The sequence below is a fragment of the Anguilla rostrata genome, chromosome 7, assembly GCF_018555375.3.
Source record: "Anguilla rostrata isolate EN2019 chromosome 7, ASM1855537v3, whole genome shotgun sequence".
Classification (NCBI taxonomy): Eukaryota; Metazoa; Chordata; class Actinopteri; order Anguilliformes; family Anguillidae; genus Anguilla; species Anguilla rostrata.
In genome coordinates, this window is record NC_057939.1 from 27261152 (window position 1) to 27278788 (window position 17637).

At 48.4% G+C, this 17637-nt stretch overlaps 1 protein-coding gene across 1 annotated transcript in view; it reads right to left on the reverse strand.

The window, feature by feature from the left end:
* fat4 (FAT atypical cadherin 4) overlaps nucleotides 1-17637 on the reverse strand; it is a 111080-nt gene that overhangs the window by 33287 nt on the left and 60156 nt on the right. The window contains exons 3-7 of the mRNA XM_064343990.1: nucleotides 14921-15182; nucleotides 13520-13870; nucleotides 9274-9461; nucleotides 7778-8512; nucleotides 5225-5399 (exon numbers count right to left, since the gene is read on the reverse strand). Of these exons, the coding sequence (XP_064200060.1) occupies nucleotides 5225-5399; nucleotides 7778-8512; nucleotides 9274-9461; nucleotides 13520-13870; nucleotides 14921-15182 (1711 nt within the window). The remainder of the gene's footprint in view (nucleotides 1-5224; nucleotides 5400-7777; nucleotides 8513-9273; nucleotides 9462-13519; nucleotides 13871-14920; nucleotides 15183-17637) is intronic.

A 17637-nucleotide genomic window follows, 5' to 3' on the forward strand; every position in this document is an offset into this window, starting at 1 on the left:
CTTCCACTGGTTTTCTCACAAGACCAACACAGGGATTTACTTTGGTAGCCTCCTGCTCTTTCCTTGCATTGCTGAGGAACCTCACTGCAAATGAAAAGCAACACTATTTGAGCACAGAGAAATTCTCCGAGCTGTGTGTAATTGAAGTTTTAACATAGCAAAAAAACCTCCAAGCATTAAACAGTACAAAATAATAAATGCATGTTCACATTTGGACAAACAGCTATATTAAACTTCTTAACCAAAGGACTTGTGCTGACCCAACAAAAGCCAATTACCAATTATTGTATCCGTAATGGAATACAGAAATGTAGACCTTTGCCTCTGCACAGATTTAGTGTCATGACTTTAATTGCCCCACTTTAATGGCAGCCGCATCCAGATTAATCAAATCCCAGTCAAAATTCAGGAGTCATCATGATTCATTCATAACATTTTCCATTGCCCTATTCACAGAGGAGGACACATGGGGCAACGTTCCATCACAATGTTACATTGCTGAAGAATTCTGAAAGCACGTGAAATAGTTGCATTGTTTCCTTGAGACAGCGAGCCACATCTGTGGCTTTATGGCAAGCTTGAGTGCATTATTTCAGCTTCACATCATCAAAGACTACATCACAAAAGGCGAAGAACAGGTTGAAAAGAGAATGGACCAGCCCTCCACTGTAAAAACACACACACACACACACACATGCACACACACACATGCACACACACACACACACACACACACGCACGCATGCACACGCACACACACTCACACACACACACACGCATAAAGACAAATGACCTGCAGATGTTGTGCGTAGCTGAAAATGCAATCAGTCGAAATGAAAGGGGAAAAAAACACAGATGATGGCTTAGACAACAGCCAACTGGAGATTCTCTGTGATTGTGACATCGGCGATGAATGGAGATGTGAGCTGCGTGGTTACTTCGTTTAGGGGATCCCCCCCAACACACACGCACAAACAGGACGGAGCCAGGAGGCGGTAGGACCGGCGGTGTAATGCACCGAGGTCATTTCGGCCACGTTTAGCCACGTATGCCATGCCATCTGCATGGGGGACCAGGAGGAACATTCGCCTTTGGAAAGAGGACAACCAAAACGTTGTGTAACTTCCTTTCCCCCGCCCCTGGCAGGTGTTTTGAGAGCACACCAGGTCAATAACCACCGGCGAGACGTCGGCAGAAAGGTGGATGCCTATAATTCCCAAAGTGTGCGTCCGGCCCAAACGACTGTGTGTGCTGAATTATCGTCTGCGGCCAGCTGGAACGGGATGCAAGAGTTCAGGCGGGAAGGGAGCGGGTGTCCCGCTTTCGAAATTTCAGATCGTAACACTTGGCATCTTTCAAACGGCTGGCTGTGAAACTCCTCGAGAAAAATCTCTGAACCCAATCGAAGAGCTTGTGCTTTCAGTCAGACTGTCAGTGTCAACCAATCTGCTAATTAAACATACTGCAAATTGAAAATGAGTCGTGGAAGAACCTCTGTTCCGTTTCGCTGTGGGACGACTAGAGCAGCCGGTTCTGAGCGCTCGGTGCCGCGACTGTTAGCAGCCCCAGGGTACAGCTGTCTGTCCATGCAACCAACAAATAAAACACCTTTGGCCACAGGGGATAGCCAATAGTTTCTTCAGGAGCTACCCGTGAGAGGTTTTTAATAAACGATAAGTATTTCTGTACTGTATAAAAATAATAAAGTGATAATGCACTCCAGCAGATGCTCAGCTAGCAGAGTGTTGCAAATGTTTAACCGTGCCAAGGGGGTACACGTCGCAGCTGGGATGTAGATGCACTCAAAAGCACAAAGAACGGCAACAAGACTGGTTTCATGATGCCAAACATGATTAAGAGTCACTTCAGATGCTTAATTTGACTCTTTAACGGGATAGTTAACCTTCTAGAGTGTGTTTTCATATTGCAGTTGCAGTAGTGTATGTTTCTTATAGGCTCTTGAATGGTAAGTTAAGAGTACTTTTAAGGCTAAAGAATATTCTGTACATGTACCATTTCCACAGTTGTTAGAATTTCTGCTCGCTCAAATGAATAGTTCAATTTATTGGATTTTTCCATATTATTTCAGTTGTTTTTGTTTGCAGTTGGCACAGGCAGTTTTTGTGTGCGACCACTGACAGATACGGAAGTTGCTGATGACATGCTGGCCTTACAATGGCAGTTACTGAAGCATTCAGCAGTTTGTGATCTAAAGCAAGAAAATACACCTCAATGAACTGAGAAGCTCAGAGTGCACTACACTACTACCGTACTGTGAGTGTATGTGTATGTGTACAGTATGTGCATGTGTGAATGTGTGTGTGTGTGTGTGTGCGAGTATGTGTGTGGATATGTATGTGTATTCATAGGCAAATCTGTGTGTGTGAGTGTGACTGTATAAGCATGGGTACATGTGCATGTGTGAATGTGTGTGTGTGTACATGTGTGTGTATGGGCATGTGCATATGCGTGTGTGTGCGTGCGTGCGTGTATGTGTGTGCATGTGTGTGCTTACTCGCATCCCAGCCTAAATGAGCTGGCAGGTGATTCTGCTTTAGCCCCATCAGAGCACAAAGAGGCGGCTGTCCTCCTACACCCCCTTGCACTGCCCAGCATCATGTGACAGACAGTCTGATTGCGACCACAGGCTTACATTTAATGCGTCAGCAATGTGCACTCTGGACCAGACCTGGATCAGACCATTACTTTAAACACCTTAGACACCACTAATATTCCCGCAGATTAGCTATAATTTCATACTGATTTCATAAACAAAGCCTCCATTTTCAACGATATTCAGACAAAAATTATTTTGTACAGAATGCTTCTACGGTTTGTTTTGGTAATGCGTTATATTAACATCAATAGTAACACTGAAAATTATCAAGGATTTACAGAACAGCCTGAAAGTTTTACAGACATCTAAAGTGTTTCTGTGAATGAAATGGACATTTTGGGATGTTAACTATGGTTGCCAATATAATGGCTAGCATGCAAAAGGAAGTGATGTCATCGTTTTTCTGAGAATGGTTACATCACTTCTTGGCAAATGTTATCATTAGTTACAAACATCTCGTCTTAGAAGTTGCGTGTAATGCACTGTGAATTAAATGCTAGCACGGAGAATAATCACTGCATCCTTGGAACGTCGCAAACCGCCACGCAGGGGACATAGCATGACACACCCTCAGTTTTGCAGCAACACACTAAACTTGCCCAAAGCCGTTCCAGATGCTAACGCTAATGACGCTCGAGTCGTTGCAGTGTCGTTATCTCTCGCTACGACACGCCTTCCCTTCGGAAACGCTGCCAACGGCTTTTCATTACCAGGGTCGCATTTAATAAAAAAAATAAGCGTTCCCTCGAACGTGCCCCCTTGTAAAATACCTTTACACAAGTCGCGTTCGCGCCGCGAGCTGGTGCGGGAGACGCAGTTCTCCGAATAATGACGGGAGCGCGCCGAGTCCGGCTCCGCTCAGCCAGGAGCCTCTTACGAGAAGCAGGACCCCGAGAGCTCCTCTGTTTCCATCCATCTCACCGCGGTTTTCGCTCGGCCGAGAGAGCTGGAATTCCCGCTAATAACGGCTGTCTACTTCGCTCAAAGTCTGCGAGCGTTTCGAAAGCGGCGACGACCCCCGCCTTTCCGCCAAACCAAGCGGATTTCATCAAAAACGACCGGCAAATTAGCGACAACGCCATGTCTGCGAGGCGCGCAAGTATTGCTTTCTGCTTCGCCTGTCGCGGCATTACCGCGCTGCCAAACCGTTTTATGAAACGTTTGAGTCGAAAACGCGCAGTTCCAGAACAGCGATGGAACAAGAACAAAACGTTAATATAAGCGCATAGCCCGTGACTTTCGTGAAATGTGGGTCAAAAGCACGGTCGGTCTGTTCTTTTCGGTTCGTTTTCATCTTTTTCTGGACCGCGAGCAGACTGGTGTAGGATATCTCTGATTAAAAACTCTCACGGAAAGGGAGAGCGGGGTAGCGGCCAGTGCCTGCAGTTTACCTTGCCAGGTGCTGAATGGGATAATCATTTCCCTGCTGTCTGTAAAAAACAAATCCACCAGGAAAGAATTAGAGGGTAATTTATACTCTGTACTGATCACTGTTTTTGATATTTGTGGTATTTTTCATTTTTCAGATTTTCATAAATGCCTCTCCTCGCCGTTCTCCCTCTCTTGTTTCGTGGGAACGTTCTCTAACCCGTCTAAGGAGAACACAAGGCCTTGATTAGATTTTAAATTATTTTTTAAATAAGGACATTTCCCAGCCTGCACTGGCTGCCATGCCAGTGGAACACCTCGTTTACACGATGCAACCTGATTCTAAATGGTGGCATTCAGGAAGAATCAAATTGGCATAGATTATTATCTAAACTAAAGGGTGAATGGGTATGGAGAGATATACATTTTCCCTTTTATTCTCCAGAGAAAAACGGACATGAATAAAGCGTCACAAGATGAAACAGACACCTGCCCTTTGACTAGTTCACTACAGAAAACAACGAAATAAACATACTTAACATGTCCGTGCTCCTAACAGCAAATACAGCAACGCATTTACAAACAGCTGTTTCTTGTTTTACAACTCACTTGAAAAACAGGGTTTTGGATTTCTAAACAAAATAATATCTTGGAGTTAAAGTTTTAAACCTTAAAACCTACTCCAAGATACTGCACGCAGTGAACAAGATGCATTATCCATTGCAGCCCTGGCAAATGTATGGCCCCGCCCTCTTCTCTTTGTTACATGTGGCCAATCATTGCCAGGGCACTGTGATGTCATCACAGAACTCTTGCTGCATTGCTGGAAGTAACTTGAAGTGTTGACTCTGGGTAGCTGTTTCAATAGACTGGGAATAGCAACAGCAGCAGCAGAGAGGAATGGTATAGTAGACTACATTCTTTAACATGTCCTCCAACATCATAATTTAGTTTTATGGACATGCATGAACTGCTCCCTCCACATACTTAACTGTGACTATGAGTAAGTGATCCTTTCCAGACACAAGCCATAATTAATGGAATTCGTTCACCAGTAAATATCTTTTAGATGTCTGACATAATTGTGAAAAGAAGTTACATGCATTCATCACGGGTGTCATGAACTTACACAAAGCCCTGAACAGCCAGCTTTTAAATGTTCTTCAGAACAGTGAAATTTCCTTTAAAATGTGTGTACAGTGAAAGGGCTCCCGTGTTAAAAGCCGCTTGTTTTCTCACCCGAGTCGGAGGCGATGATGACCAGGGTGTAGGAGTCCTGGGCCTCGCGGTCCAGGCTCTGTGTGACGCTCAGCTGGCCGTCGGCCGACAGGCTGAACGCCCCGTCCTCGTTCCCCCCGCTCAGGACGTAGGTCAGCTGACCGTTCGAGCCCTGGTCATCGTCCCTGGCCACCACCTGCAGCACAGGTACGGGATCAGAGAGCACAGAGCACCACCTGCAGCACAGGTACGGGATCAGAGAACACAGAGCACCACCTGCAGCACAGGTACGGGATCAGAGAGCACAGAGCACCACCTGCAGCACAGGTACGGGATCAGAGAACACAGAGCACCACCTGCAGCACAGGTACGGGATCAGAGAACACAGAGCACCACCTGCAGCACAGGTACGGGATCAGAGAACACACAGCACCAGCTGCAGCACAGGTACAGTATCAGAGAGAACAGAGCACCAGCTGCAGCACAGGTATGGGATCAGGGAGCACAGAGCACCACCTGCAGCACAGGTACAGGATCAGGGAACACAGAGCACCACCTGCAGCACAGGTATGGGATCAGAGAGCACAGAGCACCAGCTTCAGCACAGGTATGGGATCAGGGAGCACAGAGCACCACCTGCAGCACAGGTACAGGATCAGGGAACACAGAGCACCACCTGCAGCACAGGTATGGGCTCAGGAGAGCACAGAGCACCAGCTGCAGCACAGGTAAGGATAGGGAAGACAGAGCACCACTGCAGCACAGGTATGGGATCAGAGAGCACAGAGCACCACTCAGAACAGGTATGGGATCAGAGAGCATAAGGACCACCTGAGCACAGGTAGCGGATCAGAGCACAGAGCACCACTGCCAGCACAGGTTATGGGACTCACAGTAGAGCAACATGACTACCGCTGGGCATGACGTGTTGGTAGTGGTCGGGTGCATTAGTGCGACATGCTGCAGCACGGCAGTGTACAGGATGCGGCAGCCGGTGCACCGTGCAGAGGATGGGATCAGGTGCAGCACCCTGCTTCAACACAGGCTACGGGATCAGGGAGCACAGAGCACCACCTGCAGCACAGGTACGGGCTCAGAGAGCATAAAGGACCAGACAAATGAGCATCAGCCCTCAGACGCGCTACAAATGTCACCAGAACTATACATGCCCAGTAAAATTAACACACAGTGTTAAATAAACTCGCTTTCTATTGGCCTAGATTAAAATTGAGCTGAAATAACATTGACTAATTTTCTCTGTGCGTGAGTGTGTGTGTGTGCGCGCGCGCGCACATGTGTGCATATGTGTGCGTGCATGTGTGTGTGCGTGCATGTAAGTGCATGTACGTGTGTGTGTGTATGTGTGTGTGTCTGTGTGTGCATGTATGTGTGTGCATGTGTGTCTGCGTGTGAGTGCGCACGTGCATGTGTGTACGTGTGTGCGTGCATGTGCGTGTGCACGCGTGAGAGGGATGCTGTGTCAGGGTGCAGCACTCCCTGGACCATTTCCAACACCAGCAGCTGATGCCTATTTTCATTATGAATGGACTGAGGAAGGTTCATTTGTTTTGCCATTTGTCACAGCTTTAAAAATTTTAACTTCATAAGTCACTCTGCATAAGTCTGGAATCTTAATTTTCAGTAGCTTTCTTTCTAAAAATTGTCCTTTTATCTTTTTATGTCACTGGGTAGTCTTATTTATGTCTTATTTAAAGCCCCCCAAAAAAATAAAAATAATAAAATTAATTCAGTGAAAAATGACATTTCAGCACCAGTGGGACATTCATTAATCTGAACACTGAAGCCACAGTTTTTTCTTTTGTTTTGTTTTAACACTTTTTTCTCTCTATACCACACCCTGTATTTGAGTTGTTGCTGTTGCCTCCCTCTCCTTCAGTCTTGCAAATAAAAATGTCACCTTTATTGAGTCCTTGTTTGGTGCTGTTGGAATAACAGAGGCCACATTTGAAGCCATTATGGAGTCATGTGTGCTGTTGCAAAGTTCTGTTTGAGTGTATCTCTGCTCTGAGGCTGAGTTTTGCTTAGTGTGCCAGTCACTTCTCTGCTGGGGGGGGGGGGGGGGTTGTGGTGGAGCAAGACCACCTGAGTTAACTGTAAATTCTGTAGGCACTTATCCTGAATGTCATAATATGGATGAACAGAATGAAGAACGTGATTTCCCCAAACCAAACTGACACCACTAAAGCATCGCATTAGGATGGCAAGGCAAGGCAGCATGTTGTCTTCCTGCATACATCAATACTTCCACTTACAGTCTGGTCTTAAAAATATTAATATTACCACTAATTTTTTTTTTTTTAATGTCTGTGCAACAAACAAATCAGCATTGATTTTCCTGAGAAACAACATTCATTCTCTCTCAAGGTGAAGACCAGAATGATAAATGATTATCTTTTTCCCCTTTAAGGTGTGAGATCACAAATAGGTGATTAGTATCTTCTAAACTGAACATTCTAACGCTAATGCAAAAATCACTGCTGGTAACTGAAAGCAAAAACCCTTTAAAGGGTTAAACAATGGAATGGGGTAGCTTGGTAGCTTGGGATTACTTGCCTGCAGGATGGTCTTGGGCAGGTTTCTCAGGTTCTCTGGGACACTGACGGTGTAGGGGGACAGCTCAAAAACGGGCGTGCAGTCGTTTACGTCCAGGAGCACGATGTTGACCGTGGCCCGGTCGATCCTGGGGCTGCTCCCGCGGTCGGCCGCCTGCACCACCAGAGAGTAGGCCGCCCGGACCTCCCGGTCCAGCTGCTTGGCCACCGAGATCACCCCGGTCACCGAGTCCATCCGGAAGTCTCCGTTGGCGTTGCTGGCAGCGATGGCGAAGCGGATCTGCCCGTTGGTGCCCTCGTCGGCGTCGCCGGCGAACACCTGCAGCACGTCGGCGCCCGTCAGCGTGCTCTCCTCGATCTCCACGTCGTAGATGTTCTGCGAGAAGCTGGGCGTGTTGTCGTTGACGTCCAGCACCACCACGGTGACGTCCATGGCGGAGGACAGCGGCGGGCTGCCCTTGTCCGTGGCCACGACGGTCAGCGTGTAGTTGGACAGCTCCTCGCGGTCCAGCTCGCCCACCAGCCGCACGCTCCCGTCCACCGTGCCGATGCTGAACTTGCTCCCGAAGGGCCCGCGGAGGGAGTACTCCACGTAGCTGTTGGGCCCGCTGTCCGAGTCCTGCGCCTGGGCCGTGAACACCGCCGTGTCCGCCGGCGTGTTCTCCTGCACGTACGTCATCTTCTGAGACGTGAAGGCCGGCGCGCAGTCGTTCACGTCCAGCAGGATGATCGACACCTGTCGACGAAACGAAGGCCATCAGAACATCGCGTGACAAGGACTGACCGTTCAGAGTGTCCGACTCGGGGTGGTCTCGTTTTAGCACCGGAACTAAGGACTAAGCCTCCTGTTGAATCAGGTGTCTTAGCGCTGGGCTAAAACAAAAACATGCACCCACACCAGTCCTTTTTGGATAAGATTGCATGCCACTGGTCTGGACATCCTTGAGCAGGGTTTGGTTTCAGTCTAGTTTCAGCTCAATTTAGACAGGCTCATCATATTTTATGAGGAGTTTTCAGTTAATTAACTGAATTTTAATACTAATAATTAATAGACCTGCCTGATTTGTAGTGGAATTGAACCTGCATGGCCCAGTGCAGGTTCTACAGTTTATTTATGTATTGTATCATTGTTTTGGAAGGTGCTCTAATCCAGGACATTTTCATCTTCATCTCATACAGAGCAGTCTCAAGGGTACAGAATGGCCTGGAGCACAATAAATACTGAGGATGAAAAATCTAATAAAATATAAGCACACTGTAGGAACTGTGAAATGGCATCAGGTGTGGCCAGCCCTGCTTCTGGAAAGCTAACGGTTTTCTGTTTTTTTTGCTATATACATTAAAATCAGCAACTATTTCAGACCCAGGAAAACAGGTGAGGTGAGTTTTATCTATGTAATCAACTGCTTTAAAACCAGCAGACACTGGGTCTCAAGCCTGGGCTGTGCTATCCACCTGTGCAGTCTGTGCTATACACCTTCGCAGGCTGCGCCGTACCTGTGCCGTGCTGGTGAACCTGGAGGCCGGCGCAGGGGCCAGGTCGTGGACTCTGATCACCAGGTTGTAGAAGGACTGGCTCTCCCGATCCAGGGCCTGCCTGGTCCTCAGCACGCCCTGGCTATCGATGACGAACTGGGACAGGGAGTCTCCAGACGCGATGCTGTAGAGCACCTCTGCGTTCGGACCTGAAAGAGAGCGTAATAAAACCCAAAAGGAATCAGGGTTTCTGCTCCTCTATGCAAGAATGAGCTAAATGCCTGCATGTAGTGTAATATCTCCGATTCCTGTGGTTTTTCATTTATTTTACATTCTTTCAAAACATGTTTCCATTCAGAAACAAAGACAGTTAAGACTGCCAGGCATTAATATGAGGATGTTTGCACATGATTTGTTATGCATACATGGAATAACTTTCCCGGGCCTGCTATCAACATATATTTCCACGTATTGTCAAGGAAAAACAGCTTTCTGGGTGAAACGGCCATTCTGTCAGACAGAGCGATTGTTGTCTTTATTCTACTCGACAGATTGTTGCCTCAACAGATATAAAGCAACAGAACAAGGCCTTTTCTGACTGCTGCTTCTGTTTAAGCATCAATAATTATTATTTTTAAAGGCGTAGAACTTGGCACGGTTGACTAAGCAAGAGTCGAAGACAAAGTTTTGTATGTAACACATTAAAGACTGCTTTCAGTCTCTGAAAGGTTAAAAAAACAGACAGATCTGGAGTACAGCGTGTGCGATACGTCTTGTAAAGTAGACGTTATGAAAGTGAAGGCCTTTAAGTTCTCACATGAATGCAGTAACGGCGGCACCGGCCTTTGCTGTTTTAACGAGATTGATGGTGACATGGCCACAATAATCATTTCGAGGGATAACACCGATGCAAATGTAGCGTTTAGCCTCGGTATCGTGCAGCCCGACGCAACCCAAACAAGAGCACCTATTATGACATTTTACCATCCAGACTAATCCCCGGCTCTCCAGTAGGGAATGTGAAATGAGCTTAAATTGAGCGGCTCTAATTCTGGGCAGTGGGGTAATCATGCGGAAAGAGCCGGCACCTTCCCACAACCCTCCCCCCCCCCCCCCCCCCCCACGCACGCACCCTCCCACAACCCCCCCTCTCTGCCCCAGCACCACCCCCTCCCCCCCCACCCTTTAACTTCCTGTACATAGAGTCCTTATCAAAGGCCTGAGTATCGTTTTGGTGTTCATTGCGCCCACTGAGCCCACTGAGCCCACTGCCATGTCTGCCACAGTCAAGGTTCAGGAAGCACCAACAATACTGTTTCTGTGGGGAGGGGGGCAGCCCCACCCTCAACTCTCAGATGGGTCAGTGGGGACATACGGAGGAGAGAGAGAGTACGACAGAAGAGAAAGGGAAAGAGAGGGAGAACGAGAGAGAGAGAAAGAGGGAGAGACAGGGAGTGAGAGGGAAAGAGAGGGAGAAGGAGTGAGAGAGAAAGAGGGAGAGACAGGGAGTAAGAGGGAAAGAGAGGGAGAAGAGAGAGAGAGAGAAAGAGGGAGAGACAGGGAGTAAGAGGGAAAGAGAGGGAGAAATAGTGAGAGAGGGAGAGACAGGGAGTGAGAGGGAAAGAGAGATTCAGGGAGTGAGAGGGAGAAGAGAGGCAGAAAGAGGGAGAGACAGGGAGTGAGAGGGAAAGAGAAGGTGAAAGAGTGAGAGAGAAAGATGCAGAGTCAGGGAGTGAGAGGGAGAAGAGAGGGAGCAGGAGGAAAAGAAACAGAGAGAAAAATAGAGGGAGTGAGAGGGAAGAGAGGGTGAAAGAGTGAGAGAGAAAGAGGGAGAGACAGGGAGTGAGAGGGAAAGGAGGGACAGAACCAGAGAAAGATGGAAGGACAGAGAGCACAATTGAAGGGGCAGACACAGCTACTATTCGTGTGAGCGAGCCATTCGCGCTTGGCGAGACGGCATGCCATGCCCCACGGAGCGCTCCGCCGACGTCTCAGCCCGTAGCGATTTAGCGCGCCGGCCGCCAAACCACGCGACCGCGTGACCCGTTTAACGTGCGATTCCAAACACCTGGCCCGAGTTACCATAAGTCCGTTATGGCCGCGAACCCGTTTCTGTGCTTCGAAAACATAACCATCGCGCTTTCACCTTCGCGCGACGGTTATGTTTTCGAAGCACAAAAACGGAGCTCAAGCTGTTGGCCCGCGCGGCGGCGCTCGATCCGTCAGCCTAACGCCGCTTTCATGCCGTTTTGCTGACTCTGCGTTTCGCACTTTGAGACGACTTGCGGTCGGCGGGTTGGACGGAGCGCGTCGGGGCGCGTTGCGTCGGGGTGAGAGAGCGGCGCTGACGAGCGCCGCTCCAGAGCTGTTCCTGCGCTTTGAAACTGCCCTCAATTCCCGCGCCAAGGAACCGTACTAAAAAGGCACTTCAGGAAGTCTGCTTAATTCAGAACAAAAGAACACACATAAAAAAAAACCTGTTAAACGCAGACAGTGTGTGTAGCTTCGTCTTACTCTTCTGAGGCGAGCAGATGTTAATGTCGTTCAATCACCGGGCTTTGGGCAGCAGATGTTTTAGCGGGCTTTTCTATACGGAAGAGCCCCCGGCCTGCGTTTAATAAAACTCGCACGCTTCTCTAAGTCCGACCCGTTCCGTGCCTTAAATCAATGCTGCGAGAACCCCCCCCCCCCCCCCAACCCCCCACCCGACAGTCCTCTCGGGCTGATAGCTTCATACGCAGGACGGCGGGCCTGAGGACGGAGACGAGAGCATAAAGCTGTCTGCGTATCTTACGTTATAATTCACTTCGCCAACTGCGAGGAAAACAGCCCCGGACGCCCCCGCTGGCATGTTAAAGCCATCCGCAGGCCCTGTTTTCCCAAGCGCAGGACGACCGGGGCACAGCATTGCCTCGCTCCAGCCTGTTTCCCCCATACCGCATACAGCATGGGCCTAACTCTGGAGCTCCAGCCTGTTTCCCCCATACCGCATACAGCGTGGGCCTAGCTCTGGAGCTCCAGCCTGTTTCCCCCATACCGCATACAGCATGGGCCTAACTCTGGAGCTCCAGCCTGTTTTCCCCATACCACATACAGCATGGGCCTAACTCTGGAGCTCCAGCCTGTTTCCCCCATACCGCATACAGCATGGGCCTAGCTCTGGAGCTCCAGCGGAGCGATGCCGTGCGCTCACGTCGCGTCGCGTTCGCGTAGCGTTCCCTGTCGGCCTGGCGTCAACGTCCCTCTCAACCTGCTCCACAGCTGTGTTTAAGCCAGGTAACTAACTACAGAACTGCAGGAAATATAGCTAGGTTCAACACAACGCTCAGCGGGCCTAGCAATGCAGGAGGTGACACTGCGATTAAGCGTCACATAACGAGAGCGACTGGTGCCTTCAAAATAAAATATCTTTCAGGAAAAAAAAAACCTGAATCGCGTGGCCCATTCGTGGCTGTGCCCCTGAACGACCACACAAACTGACAATGCCAGCAGCTGGCTCTGAACAAAACAAACAGACCAAATCGCTAGTTTATATCAACGGCGATTAGAACTAGAAATCATGTCTCAAACTGCCCACAGCACTATGGCAAGCAGGCAAGGGGTTAAATCCTCGCTATGCTTCTATGAAATTCAATGTTATTCCATGCATGTAATTTAATGAATTCTATGTAATCGTATATTGCAGGGTGACCAACCCTGGTTCTGGAGAGCTGCAGGGTTCTGCTGGTTTTTGTTTTCACCTTAAAATCAGCAACTAATTCAGACCCCAGAAACCAGGCTGAGTTAAGGGTGTAATTAATGGCTTTAATTGAAGTGCCGAAAAACAACAAAAACCAGCATCACCCTGCAGCTTTCCATGACCGGGGTTGGCCAGCTGTGGTCTGTGAAATGTTTGCCAACTTTATGTGAAACGCTGCAAAGCAAATTGACCATTGGCAAGATACAGATCTGATTCACCCATGTGTGTTTTATTTTCTCTCATCATTTTATGTTTCTTTTCATATATTCTTTTATGTTTTGATGAATGAAGCTTTCATGTTCTTATTCCTGCTTTTATCTTACGATGTAAAGCACTTTGAACTACAGTGAAAGGTATAGGAAAGATGTTGAATGCCTGTAATGTAAGGTAATGTAATGTAATGTTATACAATAAAAGTTATTATTATTATTATTATTATACTTGTATAAGTGATCAACCCACTGCTATGGCTATGGCTATTGGCTAACAGCTAAAGGATTACAGCTGATGGCTAATGGCGCAGGTTACCCTCGTCAGCATCCGTAGCAGCCACGGTGAGGATACTGGAGCCGGGGGGGACGTTCTCCATCACCGAGGCGCTGAACAGGGTGCTGTTGAAGATGGGCGGGTTGTCGTTGACGTCCAGGATGTTGAAGTAGACCCTGACAGAGCTGGACTGGCCGCTGCCATCCAGGGCCCTGGCGGTAAGGATGTAGAACTGCTGCGCCTCGAAGTCCAGCGGCCGCGTCACGTTGAACACGCCCGTCACGGGGTTGAGGAGGAAGGTCCCCTCCTCGTCGTCCTCCTCCAGCAAGTACGTCACCTCGCCGTTCACCCCAGCGTCCGCGTCGCTGGCCAAGATGGCCGCCACGATGGCGCCTGTGGGTGCGAAAGGAGGAGCGAGCGGGTGAGCAGGAACTCTGGGAGCTCTGGTTTCCATGACGCACAACGCCACGGCAACATAACCACTGGAATTTTAGAAGTTTTTTTTTCTCTCTGTCCCAACTTTTAGATTTACAATACTTAATGCAGGAGAAAAAGCACAAGCAGTCTACAGAGAACATTAAAAAAAGGCAAACCACTGTCTATTATGGTCGTTATTGCGGGTGCTGGCCTAAAGATTTACTAACAAGGAGCTCACTTTGGCTGCAGAGACATGGGCAGCGATCGCTGCCTTTCTGGTCTGAGGGTTTGTTGTTTTTACTTTGAAGGGGGGCTTTTTGAATAACCACACAGTGGATATTTGATCCTCACAACAGTTTAGAAAGAGAGTTCTAATATAACCTTTGTCAAAAATCGGTTATTAAAATGGGAATGGGAATGATATTTGATGCAAGAGAGATGTAGAGCTTCAAGTCGCAATAGGTTGGGGTTATAGTGTTAGATGTAGCACAGACAGGCTTAGTAAACTACATTACATTACATTACATTATAGGCATTTAGCAGACGCTCTTATCCAGAGCGACGTACAACAAGTGCATAGGTTTCATGATGTAGAGGCGCAAAAGAAACACTAGAGTGAAGTAAGGATCGTAGTGCCAGAAGTGACCACATCGATCAGGACTCCAACCCTGTAGAGTAAGCTTGTTCAGCAAGCAAGAATCCTACCAACTATTAACTATCCTATAAACTATTAATAATGGCAACTTTTACTTTCTTTATTGCATTAAATAAGAAATTGAAAGGCTGCCATTTACATTTTTAGCAAACACTCTTGAGCAATTTACACAACTTACATTTTACATAAAAGCCATTTGTATGGCTGGATATTTACCGAAACAATGAAGCATCTTGCTCAACGCTACAACAGCAGCACACCACCCACAGGATTGAATCTGTAATCTCTAAGCCCAGTTCACTACCCGTCACACTACTCCGCACATACACTGTAAGGTGCCATTGCGCGCTCCTGCTCCTTCTGCATCTTACCTGGGGCCATGTCCTCGGGGATGTCGAAGGAGTACACGTCGCGGGAGAACTTGGGGGTGTGGTCGTTGAGGTCGCTGACCGTGATGTTGACCCTCATGTCGGAGGACTGCTTGCCGTCGTCAGCGCGCACCAGCAGCGAGTATTTGGAGCGCCGTTCCCGATCCAGCCGCTTGGTGGCCATCAGGTCCCCGGACTCCGGGTCGATGCGGAAGCTGTCGTCCGCGCCGCTGATGATGGTGTAGGTCACCAGCGCGTTCGGACCCTGTGGGGAGAATCCCAAAACGGCGTTGGCTCGTGGGTCCTATTCTAAGGGCAGAGCACTTTGATCACTGCAACGCATTTGACTTCAATGTAAAACAGACAATTGCGAACTGATCTGGATTCTCCAGGCCTTGGAATATAAACAAAGAACCGAACGGCTGCAAGCGGCCGTGCTCCTTTCTCATCCTAGAACACATATTTATGATTGCTTAACTTCCAACAATCGTAAATCCTAAGGCCAGCACACCTGTATTGGGACTTACCAGTTCGGGCAAAAGGGTTTTTTGTTCCAGAACTGGAAAAAAAAGAAAAAAATGTTTGGGGCTTTGGTGATCATACGCAGAGCTGGGGGGGGGGGGCAGGCAGATTTATCTGACCAGAGGGGTGGGGTGGAGGGGGTGCGGCAGATACTTTGACTTTTTTGACTTTGCGGTCTCTGAACTTTGAGAACTCTATAAATTCAGTGAATCGATCCCCTGGTAAAAGTGTATACGGTATGCTTCAGTGCGTGTGGGAATCGGGGGAAAGGAGAAAGAAACCGATACAGCACACAGGCTACAGCCAGACGGACGGACAGACCGGACTTTTATGTCTGTCCTAATAATGACACAGCAGCATCATGGGAAAAAAAGTCCCAAAATGCACCGCATTCCAGATGTCGCACGTGGAGCATCTTACAAAGATAAAGACTCCAAACACAGAAACAAAGGGGCCTATTTCTGATTCTGTCCTGCCTGCATTCACCACCAGGTGTCAACACGTCAGCTGATCGTTAAACTCTCTTCTGAACTTTTCTGAACTTAGTAAGGAGGTTTTTAATTGTGCAGCTTGCTTTTGGAACATTATATACGATCAGATAAAAGTCCACCTTCTAGTCCATTTCAATGGATTCAAAGGCATAATACCTGTTTTCACAAGACTGCTTGATAATTATTTGTTTTGCAGTTTTACTATGTCTGATATCTAACATTGTCTTGTGTGTACTGTATTCACGTCTGCTACTATAATGGTCAGGTTCCCTATTGATAAATAAATGCCAATCACACGACCTTTTAAAAATTTTGTTTCCTAGCTCCAAGGATACATATATGAAAATGAACGCACTACAGCCACAAACATATCTGGATTCAGCAGCTTTTTACCGGGCTGCTGTAGCTTGTAGCTTGTTGTTCTTTGGGTGTGGTGGTGGTGGTGGTGGTGGTGTGTCTGTGCCTGTGTGTGTGTGTGTCGTGTGTGTGTGTGGGTAGGGGGAAGACTCGGTAACCTTTCCAGAAATTTCAGAGCTTCCCCCACTCCCCCCCCCCCCGCCAAAGAAAAAGGCTGCTGTGCTCTTTTTTTTCCTCTTTTATTTTTTTCTCAGGTGTCCTCTCCCAGAGCTGCTGTTATTCTTCCCAGGCCCAGCTGTCATCAGTCAGGCCCAGGGGGTTCTGGGAAACCCATCAGCCACCTGGACCACGAGCGCCGCCGCGACCGCCACTGCGCAGGCCTGTCGAGCCCGGGGAAGCGGTGCGCCCCTCCCCCCTCCCACCCCCCCAGACCCCCGGACACCCCTCCGTCTGCCAATTAATTCTTTGATGGGGTTCAAAGGAGACGAGGGGGGGGGGAATCGCCTCCAAAAATTGACCACTTCCCTGACCTTCGGTTAGACCTCGCGTTTTAACAGGCCTTCCGCCGCGCTCCGCAAAAAAAAAAAAAAAGACCAATTAAAGACCAAAGCTCAGGAGCCGACTGGTGGCTGAGGAAACTCATTTAGCAGATTTGGGGAACCGCTGGTTAAGCAGGGAGCCGGAGGTGACAGGAAGTTGAGTCTGCAGAGCAGTCGGGCGGCTGCACGCATGCCAAGATCCCTCTTTATCCGCTGAGCGGAGTAGCGTGCCAGCTAGCGCTCTGCCGACCCCGCTGCTTCGCTAGCGGCAGCTAATGACAGAAACACGAGTGCATCGCTGACGGGACTGGCGAGCTGTACCGGAGCGTGCTGCTGGTAGCCACTCAGACACTTAGCTTGTGAACCTACCGGCAGCTTTTTAGAACTACAACTACAGCTCAATCTTCTGATACTTCAAGGACCACTTTTGATATGGGATTTTTTTTTTTTGTTTTTTTTTGTTTTTACAAAAGAAAGGCTCTGACAGTTTTTCCCTCCAACCATAAACGGGACATTTGGTGGGGAGGCGGGGTGGGTGAAGCAAGGGCCACTCAACATTGGTGGGGGGGGCAAAAAAAATCAAGAAAACACATGTGTGTCTTTTTCATGAGGCAGTAGCTGTATATATTAAAAATATTTGCAAAGCATCGGGCAAAAACAAAATTCCCTGCTGGGATGTCTCAAAGAACTTGGCCACCCCTCCACGTGTCACTAGTGATTTAACTCAACTGGGTCGCCTCGCTTTGACTCTCAGCATCGAGACGTGGGTCCTGGGCTGGCTGTTCTGACAGAGGCCTTTATGTGAAAATGA